At 34.6% G+C, this 13,729-nt stretch overlaps 1 protein-coding gene across 1 annotated transcript; it reads right to left on the bottom strand.

The window, feature by feature from the left end:
- Positions 1 to 1,692: 1,692 nt before the first annotated feature.
- On the bottom strand, positions 1,693 to 3,060 carry LOC136972849 (uncharacterized). Its single transcript, XM_067267484.1, has one exon. The coding sequence runs from the start codon at positions 3,058 to 3,060 to the stop codon at positions 1,693 to 1,695; it is 1,368 nt and encodes a 455-aa protein (XP_067123585.1).
- Between the last annotated feature and the right edge of the window lie 10,669 nt (positions 3,061 to 13,729).

The raw sequence follows: 13,729 nt of genomic DNA, 5'->3' as shown, positions 1-13,729 counted from the left end.
ATAAAATAATTTTAAAAACATGACCCACTTCTATCTCCTCACCTTTAACTCACTTTTCTCCACTTCTATCTCCTCCTCCCTGACCTTTAACCACCAGATTTGATTAGCATCTATATTTTTTATAACAGCTACTGTGCCAAATTTAGTTTATTAATCGTGACCTCATTTTGAAATATTAAACAAAATAAAAGTTGAATATTACCAATGAATGAATTTATCATCGTTAAATATATTGAATTGTTGAAAGCCGTTTGTCATGTTTAAAGAAAACCAAGACTAATTATATGTTTTAAATTATGTACAAATATACTAAAAAGAAAAACGTTTTAATTTTGTAAAATTCTTTTGAAAATTTGCATTACAATCAACCGAAACGAAAATGACTTTGCTTTATAGACTCTTCCTTCTGCCTGTGTATTTATGTGAATTGTTTAGAAGTCCCACTACGACGAATGATCGAATGATTTGAAAATATTTATTGTAGAAAGTTTCATTTCAGTAAGTGGGCTAAGTTTGCAAAACCAGGCAGCCCTTCCTCTTTCTTTATTGTTATTATTATTATTAGTAACTGTGAAAGGACGATTCGAATACTATAAAAATTTTTTTGCTTATATCATTTCAACACTTTACGATTCATAATGTACGCATATACATTCATGATGCATATGCATACATTTTATGCATGATATGCAAAAGTCTAAAAATCGTATTTTTACATTTTAAACCATTATTATACTTTAAATATTATTTTAATAACTTATACAAAATATCAGTAATTAAAGGTATATTTAAAATATCTGAGTTGCATAAACAGATCAAAGTGTAGTTGTTAGAATTTTCTTTATATAAACATTCTGTTAGTGTTTTTTTAAGATAAATTTTTTTGCAAATGAGCTGTATAATATACAAATCCTGCTCTGTAGAAAAATTGTGTTTTATTATTCACTCAGTCAGAAATGAATTACCTGATGTAACGTCGATTAGTGTGACTTGATTAATAAGTGTAGTGATCAGAAACTCTCTTGCAAATTGCTGCAGCCAGGCCCGTGTGTACTTTTTAAAATATTAAAATTAAAATCATTCTTGTTGTGTAAGTACAGTAGAGCATCGTTTATCCGACTTAATTGGAGACTGGGGTTTCATTTTTTTTCATTTCATAAAAACTTTATTAATTAAAATAATTAATAGCCTCGATACCGCTAGGCATCATCGAGGTAGAATACAAGAAAAAGATAAAAATGTACATTAATTACATAGTAGTGGTTATGCCGATGAAGTGCTCTGCTGAGTTCGCAGGTACATCGCCTTTACAAAGAGTAAAACTTAAAACTACAGGTTTCATAAAAGACAATAGGGGGAGTATGCAATACATTACAGAGTTCACCCCTAAAAAAAAAATAAAAACACGAAGGTGGGTGTACCTCTACCCACTTATAATACAGGTGGTACATACAAAAATAATTACTAAGAAAATACAATGTTTTAAAATAATTACAATAAAGCTACAATTAACTTACAGTATATAAATTGCTATAATTATATTACAATGAGCTACATTTCTGTTAACATGTTGGTTACATGCTGAGCGAATTAATGAATGTACAGCTAGTTGTAGGACGTTGGGGGGCACTGACAGCAACCATGAAGACCAGCAGAATAGCTGGAAATGGCAAGGAATGGAACCAAGGTGCGTTATCTAACAGTTGTCCTTTGAAAGTACTTTTTAACCATTTCTTCAATCGTTTTCTTCAAGTTTTTTTTTTGGAGTAGCATGTCCAGCTGACAAGGCCAGTTCGTGCCAGGTGGAAAAAGTGAAATAATGTTTTGACGTACATCTTGAAGCATGGGACACTGAAGAAAGTAGTGTTCGGCCCCGTCCGGAATGCCACACATAACACAGTTTTTATTTGTAGATTTTCCAAACCTGTTCAGGTAGTTATTAAAGTTCCCGTGATTGGTGCAAAATTGGGAAAGATGATGCCCTATATCATGTTTAATTGCTGTGGAAACAACTGGAAAAAACATTTTTGTGATAGTGTTGTATCTCATGTTCCACTTGTGCTGCCAGATGGAGAGGGCATTGTCCCTCAGTTTGCGGATGATGTAACTATGGGAAGTTGAAGTGTAACCTACGACGTTGCCGGTTGCAGAGGCCAAACGAGCCAGAGAGTTTGCCCACTCATTCCCCTCAATGCCAGAATGCCCTCTGACCCAGACGAGCGCGTAGAAATTAGTAATGGTGTTAAGTTTGTGCAAAATTTGGTTACAGATGAGGTGCCGCCAGTCGTAATTACCGATGGCCTGGACAGAGGAGAAAGAGTCGGTAAAGATGTTTACGTACGTACTTTTGTAGTTTTCATTGCACCACCTTATAGCAGACAAAATGGCCCAGAGTTCTGCCTGGTAGGCAGTACAATGTTTCCCCAGGTTGTTGGTGAAGTTGTGCACCTTTTTGTTGTTATGGTAGGCGACAAAAGCGGACCCTACTTCCTCTTCGTTTTTAGAACCGTCAGTATAAACTGAGAGGGCTTGGTCCGGCCAAGGAATGTTAACAATCTGTGGCCAATTATAAGGTGCAGGACGTGCATTGTGTGGATGGTATGCTTCAATGTTGTCAATTATATCGCCGTTTACGTTTATCTCGTGCCCTTTCCTTAGTTTCCACCTGTTCACGATGATTTCTAATTCTTGATTTATTGGAGGCTTGCCAGTGATCACTTGTAGTGCTGCAGTTGATGTTGTTGAGTAGGCCCTGCAGATGCGCAGGAGAGCCTTCCGCTGTGCACTTTGCAGTTTCCTGTAGATGTGGGTCTGGTCAATTGACTCTGCCCAGGCAGAAACTGCGTAGGATAACATTGGGATAAATACTGAGTCATAAATTGTACTCATAATTTGCGGGCAACAGCCCCATTTAGACTTGGCAATCTTAGTCATTTTGTTGTAGAGTTGGTTGGTCTTATCACTGACTTTTTTGACGTAGAGGATCCAGCTCAGTCTGTGATGCAGAGTTATTCCGAGATATTTTAGGGTTTTCTCTATTTTCACACTAGTGTTGTCCATTTTAACAGTCGGAAACTCTTCTATATAGGTGGGGGGTCCTTCGTCTGGTAAAGATGATCCCTTTGGTTTTCTTGGGGTTAAATTCCAATTTATTGGCTTTGCCCCATTGCCGAATGTTTTCCAAAGTTTTGTTTGCTTTGTTCTCCAGCTTCACCCTTGAGGAGGCTGCCACCAAAACCATGGCATCATCAGCGTATGCGGCCTTCCAGTCGCTGCCAAAGTCTTCTTTTAAAAAGTCATTAAATAGCTAATTCCACAGGAAAGGTTCCAAGATGGAGCCCTGTTTGCAACCACGGAAAATATGGCGGGTGAAGGCTTGTTGTCCAATAAAAAGGGTGGCGGTGCAGTCCTTAAGATAACTCCTGATCATGTTGAACAGATAAGCTGGGCACTGGCTTTGCCTCAGCTTTAGCAGCACCATTGGCCACCATGCCGAGTTGAAAGTGCCAGCAATGTCCAGGCTAAGGCCTAAAATGTAGGAATAAGTGTTTTGGAGTTCCCTGATCTTGTCAATAAGAGAGACAATGGCATCTGTAGTGCGCATTCCATTACGAAAGCCGAACTGTTGTTGATGCAGGTAGCCTGCACCCTCGATGTGCCAGTTCAGTTTGTTTAACAATAACCTTTCCAGAACGGGCAACAAAAAGATGTTTCTGTAGTCACCAGGAGAGTCGGCTGGTTTACCCTTACACTTCGGTATGAGGACGATCCTCGCCTTCTTCCAGGCAGTAGGAAAGTTGTTGTTTTGAAGGCAGTAGTTAAATAGGACCAAGAGGATGTTTGGACTGTGCTCTCATATCTTCTGAACAATGTCTGCGGTAATTCCGTCAGGTCCTGGTGCCTTGCGTGGGGCAAGCCTCTTAATGGCCTCATTAATTTCCAGGGCTGTAAAGGGAGGTGGGCTGGGGCCTTGCAGAAAGTTGTTTGTCTGAATCCTGTCAAGACGTTGTGTGGAATCGTCCTCCATGTGGTTGTCAGCTGGGCAAAAAGAGTCCAAAATAAGATTTATGGTGTCCTCTCTGTTGGTGCTTGTGCCGTCCTCCAGGGAAAAGCCAGCAAGGCACGAAGGTGTCTTTAGTTTGCCTGCCCCGCACTTATAGATGAAGCCCCATAAATCGGTGGACGCTGCTAAACAGTAGTCCTTCCACGACTGGATTTTCGCCTCCTTGATGGCCTGTTTATAAGCGGCCTGGTGTTGTAAGTATTTAAGTTTTAAAGCCTCTCTCTCATCGGTCACACACCTTTGGTACCTCTTCCTGTTTTGATTGTTGATGTGCCTTAACTCAGATAGTTTCTCATTTCACCGAGGGACGCCGTGTTTGTTAGGTGTGCAGAGTTGGAAGGTTTCGTCACACACATGGAAAAGCATATCGATCTGGGTGTCTATATATTCCTGGGCTAGATGAGAGCCATAATTTGAAGGATACAGACAAATGCGATTGTCCAAGGAGTCCAAAAAGAGGTCCCAGTTTGCATTATTAGTCCGATAGACCTTGTGATGGATTGTGAAAAGATTGGCTGTAGGGGCACTAAGTTCAAATGAGATCTGGTTGTGGTCCGAGAGGCTGTCGTTGGTGTCAACACTCCAGTGGTGAATTTTATTAACAAGATCGGAAGAGATGCATGTCAGGTCTATCCACTAGCTTCCATTAGGCCCCATAAAGGTAGGGGGTTAGTGAGGATCATTAGCCATGACCAAGTCATTGCAAATGATGAATTCTTCCATGGCTTCCCCTCTGGAATCCAGTGCATCCCCTCCCCACGTAGGGGAGTGGGCATTGAAGTCTCCGGCTATTACAAAGGAGCTATCCTTGAAGTACTTTTTTATTTTGTTAAGCGTGTGAAGCTCGTTGTTGATGTTACACTTGCCCGGAGCATAGACACAAGCCACAATAAGACTATGCAAGCCTAAGAGAGTCTCGATGAGTAGTATAGATTCGATGCAAACTGGGGTATAAAATTAAATTAATATAGATTTTAATGTAAATGAATGATACAGACTGGGTTATAAAAATAAAGAGGATTACACTCTGAAGTGAAATTGCAGTTCATTTTATTATTTTTTAAAAATTTTAACACGATTGCTGTTAATTAAAAACATGCGATTGGTTGTTAGGTTTTTTAAAAGAAAATATGATTGGTCACTATTTTTATATAAATTACTTTCTTAAAAAGAGGGAACTAGTTTTATATTTAAGCCAGGATCATGGGGATGTATGGTTTCGTACTTACTTACGGCGACTCTAAAAATTATTTAGCCTCTAAGTGCTTATATAAGAGCTTGGATGCATGTGTTTCTGCAGCCAAAAATTTCTCGTTCGATGTTTCTAATAATTTTCCATTTATTCTTCGTTATTTTAAAGTCAAAGATATTTGGAAAGGACAAGGAAAATATGGTTTTATAATTGTCGACGAAGATGGGGAAATTAATGAGGTATGTAATGGATTATATGGTTCGTTCGAACGGTGTGCAGAAGACATGAGAGAAATATGTTTAGAAAACGATAAGAAAACTTTACTGATGTTTAAAGAGATAAGTCCAGGAATGAAATATTATAAATTTTCTAAATTTCCAAAGGTTGACAAGGTTGATTAATATGTATTTCAAACATCCTAGTACTTGTGTAATTGTGGGTCCTTCCCAATCAGGAAAAACCACATTAGTAAGAAAAATTATTCACAACAAAATTTATGAAAATTCTCTGAAGAAGATTTTGTGGTGTTACTCTGTATATCTAATGTTTTTTCAAGAAGAAAAAGATATCACGTTTATGTATGGGTTACCAGAATCTGTTGAAAGATAAGATTTGATAATAATCGATGATTTGATGCATGAGTTGTCTCCAAAAACAGCATTTTTGTTTACAACAGAATCTCATCATTGTAATGTAAGTGTGATTTTAATAATGCAAAATTTGTTTCCGAAAAATAAGATTATGAGAGATATAAGTTTAAATACTCATTACTTGATTTTATTTAAAAATAATCGTGATGAAAGTCAGGTGAATTGCTTGGGTCGTCAGGCTTTTGCGGGAAAATTTAATTTTTTCATGGATGCATATAAAAAAGCAACAGAAAAGGAATTTGGTTATTTGTTATTGGATTTTCATCCTAAAACAGATAAGAAATTTTCTGTGAGAGATTCCTGTTTTCCTGACAAACAAGGTATTTTCTGGATATACTTGCCTATAAAATGAAGAACGTAAAGAAAAATTATCATATGCTGGCTTTTTTAGCGAAGACTACTCCTTCTCAACGAAAAGCAATATTGAAAGAAGCTACTCCAAATCAGATTGAAGTTTTGTGCGAAATATGTAATAATTTGCGGAGAGGAAATATACCTGCTGATGTTCGTAAATTAGGAAAATATAAAAAAAATTATCAGGAAATTAAGTGAAAAATACATTCCTTTAAATACCAAGAAAAAAATTTTGGTTAATCAATTTGGTGGATTCCTTCCTCTTCTACCGGCTCCATTAATGTCTATGGCAGGAGGATTAATTGGTAAAGTAATAGGAAAAAGAATTTAATGGCGAAGCAGATGGCCCTAGTTCCTCCCGAATTACTGATGAGTTATCAAAAGCCTGAAATAAGAATTGGTTCTAATATCGAGGAATTACTTGATAGTACAAATTTACCTGACGACAGTAAAGTCAAGCTATTAAGTCAATTGATTTCGAGATATCAGAAAACCGTTCACACTCCTAAAGAACCTGTTAGAGTATCTGTTGTGTCTAACCAAACAGAAGAAACAGAATCTCAACTAAAAGAAAAAGCTGACCATGACGATGGATTTATTAAACAAATAACTTTATCAGTACCTCAATTATATCAAAAATATATACAGCATTTAATTGCTAAGCTTGATCGAAATCATTATGGATGGAATTCTAAAGGCGAATTAACAATTGAAGGGAAACCTGTTATCAGAAGTCACATGGTAGACCTTATTTCGTATGAGTAGTATTAGGGAGAGAGACTCTGAGATAATTTGTTAAACTTTTAAGATTTTATAACTTTTATTGTAGTATCGCTCAACCTCCCGAGGGAAAGACGTCCACCAGGGGCTAAAAATGGCAAAAACCGTTGAATCGTTCGAGCGTTTCTACGATATTAGCATTCCAAAAGCTCTCGTAGACATTAAAACCACGCCCATTTTTGTTGCCCCTTCGGATATACTTCACCGCCAAATGTGAGCGAGCGTTTTTAGAATACGCCGCGCCGCGCCGATACGATATTTTTATTAAGAGATTTTTTTTTTACAATACGACGAGAGAAACGATGTTTTCTCTCTTTACGATCTCTCTCTTTTAAGAGAATCAATATTATTTTCTTTATTTAAGAAAATTAATATTATTATATATATATATAACTTTAAGATATTTTTTTTTTTCGTTAAGCCAATGCCATCTGTTGGCAAAATATTAAATTGTTAAGTCTCGAAGGTGCCATCTGTTGGCAAAATATTAAACTTCATTTTCTTTTTAAATTATTTTTTTCCTTCGAAATTTCGAAACCGATTAAAAAAATAACAAACAGCGCGAACCGTCCGTCGCTAATCGGATCGCGCCATTTGCTATTTGGTTTTTATCGATACTTTTACGATATATATATTTTTTTCCTCCTCTTTCTTTTATTTATTTTTATACTTTTATTTTTTTATTTTTATATATTTTTTTATTTTTTATATAAGAGAACTTTCTTTTATTTATTTTTATATTTTTATTTTTTTATATTTATATATTTTTTATTTTTTATATATTTTTTTATTTTTGTAAGTATTTGTTTTGGTTGGGCGCCATCTGTCGACAAATATGTGTCGCGACGACGATTAAATAAACGACACAATTTTCTCTCTCTTGTTCTTTTTATTATAAATAAAACCAAAAAAGTTATAATAAAAAAAAGTTAAAATAAAAAAAATGATAATAATATACAAAAAAAGTTTGGGCTATATTAAAAAACAAAATATATACAAAAAAAGTTACATTAAAAAAAAGGATTATATTAACAATAAAAAAATTGTTGAGATCTCCATCAAATGTGTCCTAAAAAAACAATAAATATTATGTTGTATATTTATTTTAAAAAAAATTTTTATTATAAATAGTTTAAATTAGAAATTAAAAATAGATTGTAAGGAAAATCCGCAAGAAAAAAAAAGCAGGGGGGCGTTAGTTGTTTTTCTTTTTCGAAACAAAGAAGATTGTCAAACAAAGAAAGATACTTAGTCATTGTGTCTAAATGCAACGGTTGCTTTTTGACTTACAATTGTTTTTAAATATAAGAGACGATCGATAGGATTAGTCGATGTATCGCTATCAACCGCGCCTATAAGATCTGCGAAGGTAAGAAGTTTAAGATTGAAATTATAAAAAAAGCGAATTAAAAAGTTATAAAAAGTTAGTCGTAGGAAAAAGCTTAAATTTATTTTGAATATTAAAAAACTAAAAGAATTTAAATTGAGCATCTTTCTTCTCTACGAAAAATCTTGCGGAATATTCTTACATCTATTATTTAAAATTTTATATAAAGTTTTTTGAAAAACTTACCTTCTGTAGGTCTTTCAAATAATATCAATTTTTTGTTTCCCATTTTTATTATTATATGATGAAGGCCTATATAAAGGATATTAATAATTTTTTTAAATTCTGCATTTAAATTAATTATATTGCAATATGTTCTTCCATTATAATAAATTGTATCTTTCTTGCACACGGTAATTTTAACTTCAGATTCAATATTAAGACTTGGTGTTTCGGGTAATTTTACGAAATAAATATTTTCTATTGAAATATTCGATGATTCTGAAAAATTACGAAATACTTTTTTAAAAAAATGTAATTAAATAAAAATTTTTTTACTAAAATATAAAAAAGATAATTACCATTGCGCCTCATAATTTTCCATGATCCTTTATGGAAAAAACATACTTGGTTGTCTTCTTCAAAGTTTTTAAATATTTGGATCGAATCCCACGATTCGGAGACCATGTGATTTCCTTTATACATTCTTCCTTCAAAATTTAATTTGTAGTTGGTAAAGTATTTCGTCTCTAATATCGACACATTTGATGGAGATCTCATTTTGGAGAGGGTTAAAAAATCGGATAAAGCGAAAGTATTTATACTCTAGGGTTATTAATATATGCGTTCACTTTCGCTAGTCCCCATCTTAGCCTACGGCATCAAAACTCGCGTCTTATCTGTCCCTCTCTATCTTTTTTACATTCTAGGTCAAAGATAGGCCTCCTAATTCAATGTCAAGAATTCGAAGAGGGTTAAAAAAATCGGATAAAAAGCGAAAGTGTTTATACTCTAGATTTATTAATATGTGCGTTCACTTTCGCTAGTCCCCATCTTAGCCTACGGCATCAAAGTCGCGCCTTATCTGTCCCTCTCTATCTTTTTTACATTCTAAGACGGCCTCCTAATTCAATGTCAAGAATTCGAAGAGGGTTAAAAAAAATCGGATAAAAAGCGAAAGTGTTTATACTCTAGGTTTATTAATATGTGCGTTCACTTTCGCTAGTCCCCCATCTTAGCCTACGGCATCAAAGTCGCGTCTTATCTGTCCCTCTCTATCTTTTTTACATTCTAAGTCAAAGATAGGCCTCCTAATTCAAAGTCAAGAATTCGAGGTGACCCGATTCCCACACAAAGCGACTAATGTTTTATAGTTTCAATTAAAAAACGCATTTTTTAAGTTTTAAAAAAAATTTTATTTGAGTAAACTAACGCTACATTGGTTACATTTAATGAATATATTTGGTGGTATTTTACCAAAACGAAAATTATTGCGTACAAAAGCGAATACATAGTTATCATTAAAATATTTAGTATTAGGCTGAAGAATTTTTAAGTCTTGGTTTCTCGATATTTTGTAGAGAAAAAATAAGCAAAAGTATCCGCACGTAGAGCTATACGGACCTTGGAGCGTTTTTCGATTCCAGCGCAACTCCTTGGAATTTTGTCTTATGAACTTTATAATGTTCGGGATTTTTGGTGGTAGTCCGTATGAGTCAAAATAATAACAAGTCGAATTTCGGAAAAAAAGAGCTATCCAGTGTCGTCCGGGATTTTTGCTGTTCTCCGTATTAACGATAAAGCTTCTCTTCTTTCCGATTGTTTGAGGTAATAAATCCGACGGATAAACGCCGCCGAATGTCTTGCTAATTTCGGAATCACCTAACGCCAGTTTCCAGAGCATAATCGTATCCATTAGTTGTTTAGTAGTCGACGTAAATGTTTCGCGATCGATCGATTTCTATTGTATTACGATATTCTAAGAAGCATATGACGTTAACTGTTTCTGGCAAAGGTCTTTTGAACTTTAAATCGAAACTAACATTTCCATAGGTCAACACAGAGGTATGGTTTTCGGATGCTGCGCGGTCGGGAGTTAGGTCGAATACGTGGAACATGTATCCTTGAGCGTAGTCGGAATACGATATATTAGCGAATTTTCCGTAGGGAATTCCCCCTATTTCTTCGAATAATGTTGCGTAACTTCGAGCGTAAGATTTTGCGTCAAAGTCTGGACAGAACGGATTGGGTGGGATTAAAATCGAATCTTTTATAACAGAAATATAGTTTAAGTCGAAATTTTCAAAATTGAAAGGATTTAAATCGAACTGTCCATTAAAAGCGTTATTTCGCACCAATCCGATTATAATTCTTTTCGGGATTTGACCGATTATCGCATTCGATATATTTGAACTTAAAATCCCTTTACTTAATGTAAATACTTTAATATTAACTCGTCGATAAGGCATTTTAATTACAGAATTTTCTAATGTTTTTTCCATTCCAATTAAGATGCTAGGACTTACTTCTATTCTATTTACTTTTAACGTAATATTCTTTAATCGAATCTGATAATTATCGGCCGTCGCCATTAGAGCGAAAGCGTCTTTCGAACGTTCCAATTTTATTCGAACGTCTACGCCGTTTATCAATAATTTAGGTTGATTAATAAAATCGAAATGAAGTCGTCCGTATAAATCTAATACTTGGCTTCTGCTGCTTTTCTTAAACCTGGTGACTAATCCTTCATTCTTGGGGTCTTTAATCGGGTTGGTTTCGTTTAAAAATCCGGCGGTGTCTTTGTAGAAGAAAGAGCTGGTTAAATAGGTTTTTTGCGCTTCTTCGGAGGAAAATAATAGATTTTCTATTATCGCCGGTATGGGTAATAGACGTGCGTAGATATAGTTTTATCGTTAAATATCGTAGTACATTGAGAGAACATCGAATGCAAAAAATTATTCACGGGTGTTACTAAATCGATATCGAGAGTAGAAGTTCCATTTTGTTTAGTAACAGTAACTTGCGCATTAATCGAAATACTGCTCAAATCTATTAAGTTTTCTCCGGAGCCGGGGATTAGAAATTCTATAGGAGATTTCTGATCGGTTATCGAAGCGATGGGATGTAGAATAGCCTCGGTAGTATTTAAAATCGCCAACTGGGTCGGAATAGTTTTAAAAAAATCTAGTTCCGATTTTAAACACGGGCAGGAGAAAGGATCCATTTTTTAGGAGAAAATATCTACTACTTTCCTCTTCTTAGTATTCTTTCGTTTTACGCTTTTTCTTAGACGTTTTCGTTTTTTACCCGACCCGCTTTGAATTTTTTTAATGACGTCATCTTTTATTTCTCGACCCGCCTGATTAATTCTCGATAGAGCCGAGTCTTTTAACGATTTTCCCGTGAGTATATCCGACCCGATATCTTTCGCTATATTTAACGCTTTTTTTCCAATATATCGACTCGCGTGTTTTAAAATTGGTATTGCTTCGCGAAAAATTGAACCGAAAAATCCATATCCTCGTTGAATCGGTCGACTTTTAAAATACGGTCCTCTTCCCCATTGAGGAGTAACATAAGGGGTGTGAGGAAATATAGAATCGGGATATCCTCCCGTCTGCGAACGATAATAACTAATACAGTCCTCCGGTTTAAGCTTCATTTTATCAAATAACCGATTCTTTAATGAATCCGGTTTTATATACTTTTTCGGCGAAAACATAATACCAAAAGCGTTTTTCCCGAAGTAAATATGACGTTTTCACCCGTTGATGTGCATATGTCTACGGTTATAGTCTCGATATAATTCGATCGAAGAGGGAAAAATAACGGAGTATTATAAATTTTAACGATTTGTTGATCTTTTACTCCCATAACTGGAATTACTCGAAATAGTGGAGCCGAAGTATCGCCTACGTGATGCGATTCTATTAAATTAGAATATACAAATATTTCTGTTATTCCAGCGTTTAATTCTAAGGGATAAGTTCCCGTAAATTCTCCTTCGGAATATTCTAATCGATCGAATCCTAATATATCTTTTAATTGACTATTAAATTTTACGGTAGTTTCTCGTGGAACTTTCAATAATAACTTTTTATCGGGAAGCGATTTAAAACTGATTGTCTGAAATGATTTAAGAAATTCTCTTTGTCCGTATAATCCAATCGGTATACGCATCGTATTTTCGACGTTTTCGATTTTTACTTTATCTATATATCTATTTTTTTCGATTAATGTAATAAATTCTTCTTTAAAATCGGTAAAAGATGAATTATATTGAATCTTTTCATCTTTTCCTCTTACAATATATTGTTTTAAATACTCTAGATTTAGAGCCGAAAGAAATGTAGGAGCATCTTGATTTATGCGTAATTCGCAATCTTGAGCGATCTGAATCGTCACAAAGCTGTCTTCTTTGTTATAAGAAAATTTAATAAGACCATCCTTTCCTAATTCTTTTAAATTATTCGTAATAGTCTCGAATATATTACTTGATTTGTTCTCTCCTATAGGATATAACGGAATTAGTGTAGTCAAATCATCAGTTTTTACTTTAATCAACTTCGTCTCTTTAGAAATTATGTTGTAAGTATTATTTTCGTTAGTTATATTAAACCACGAACGAGGTATTATTATCTGGGACAATGCCGCTTCCCACGACCCGCTTAAATTTATCGGTGGATTAATTTTCGATGTGAAGGACGATTGAGTATTTTTTGGAAAATAGTCCATACTCGCCGTACTGATAAGCGTAACATAAAACCTATCCATTTTTGACTTTCTGCAGTTCTTCGTTATAAAATCGACCCGTAATCGTCTGGTTGTTGTAATCTTTTAACACATAAGTGACCGGGGTCGTCGGAAATCGGTTTTTTATATAGAAAACCTCTTTACTCCATCCTGCCAAATATCCTCTAGAAAACGTTTTACGTTTCTTAGAAATTCTAACTTTATCATTAATTTTATATTTATATTTTATTTTCGTTTTCGTTTTACCGTAAAGTCGATTAAAAATTTGTAAATGGTGTTTAGGTTTCACCTCGGCCGGAGGCATTCCTATAGTTCGATGTTTACTATAATTATATGCCTTCACCAAATCGTTTAATTTATCGATATATTTATTAGAATTTCGATAGGTAATAAGACGATAAATTTTATTTTTTAAAGTTTTATTAAACCGTTCTACGACCGACGCTTTCGTTTCGGAATGAGTATAATAATGATTTATTTGATGTTTTTTAAATAAATCCTTAATAACAGAATTCATAAACTCTTTCCCTTTATCGGTATGTATCATCCTGGGTATTACTTTTCTAAATATTTTTTGAAATGCTTTTTTTATCGTTTCGGGTTTTTTGTCT

The sequence above is a fragment of the Centruroides vittatus genome, unplaced genomic scaffold (genome assembly GCF_030686945.1).
Source record: "Centruroides vittatus isolate TY-2023 unplaced genomic scaffold, ASM3068694v2 contig_3048, whole genome shotgun sequence".
Lineage (NCBI taxonomy): Eukaryota > Metazoa > Arthropoda > Arachnida > Scorpiones > Buthidae > Centruroides > Centruroides vittatus.
This window is presented reverse-complemented; position numbering and strand designations above follow the sequence as displayed.

Excerpts from the sequence above, each read along its gene's own strand:
- LOC136972849 (XM_067267484.1), bottom strand. The coding sequence starts at position 3,060 with ATGGACAACACTAGTGTGAAAATAGAGAAAACCCTAAAATATCTCGGA.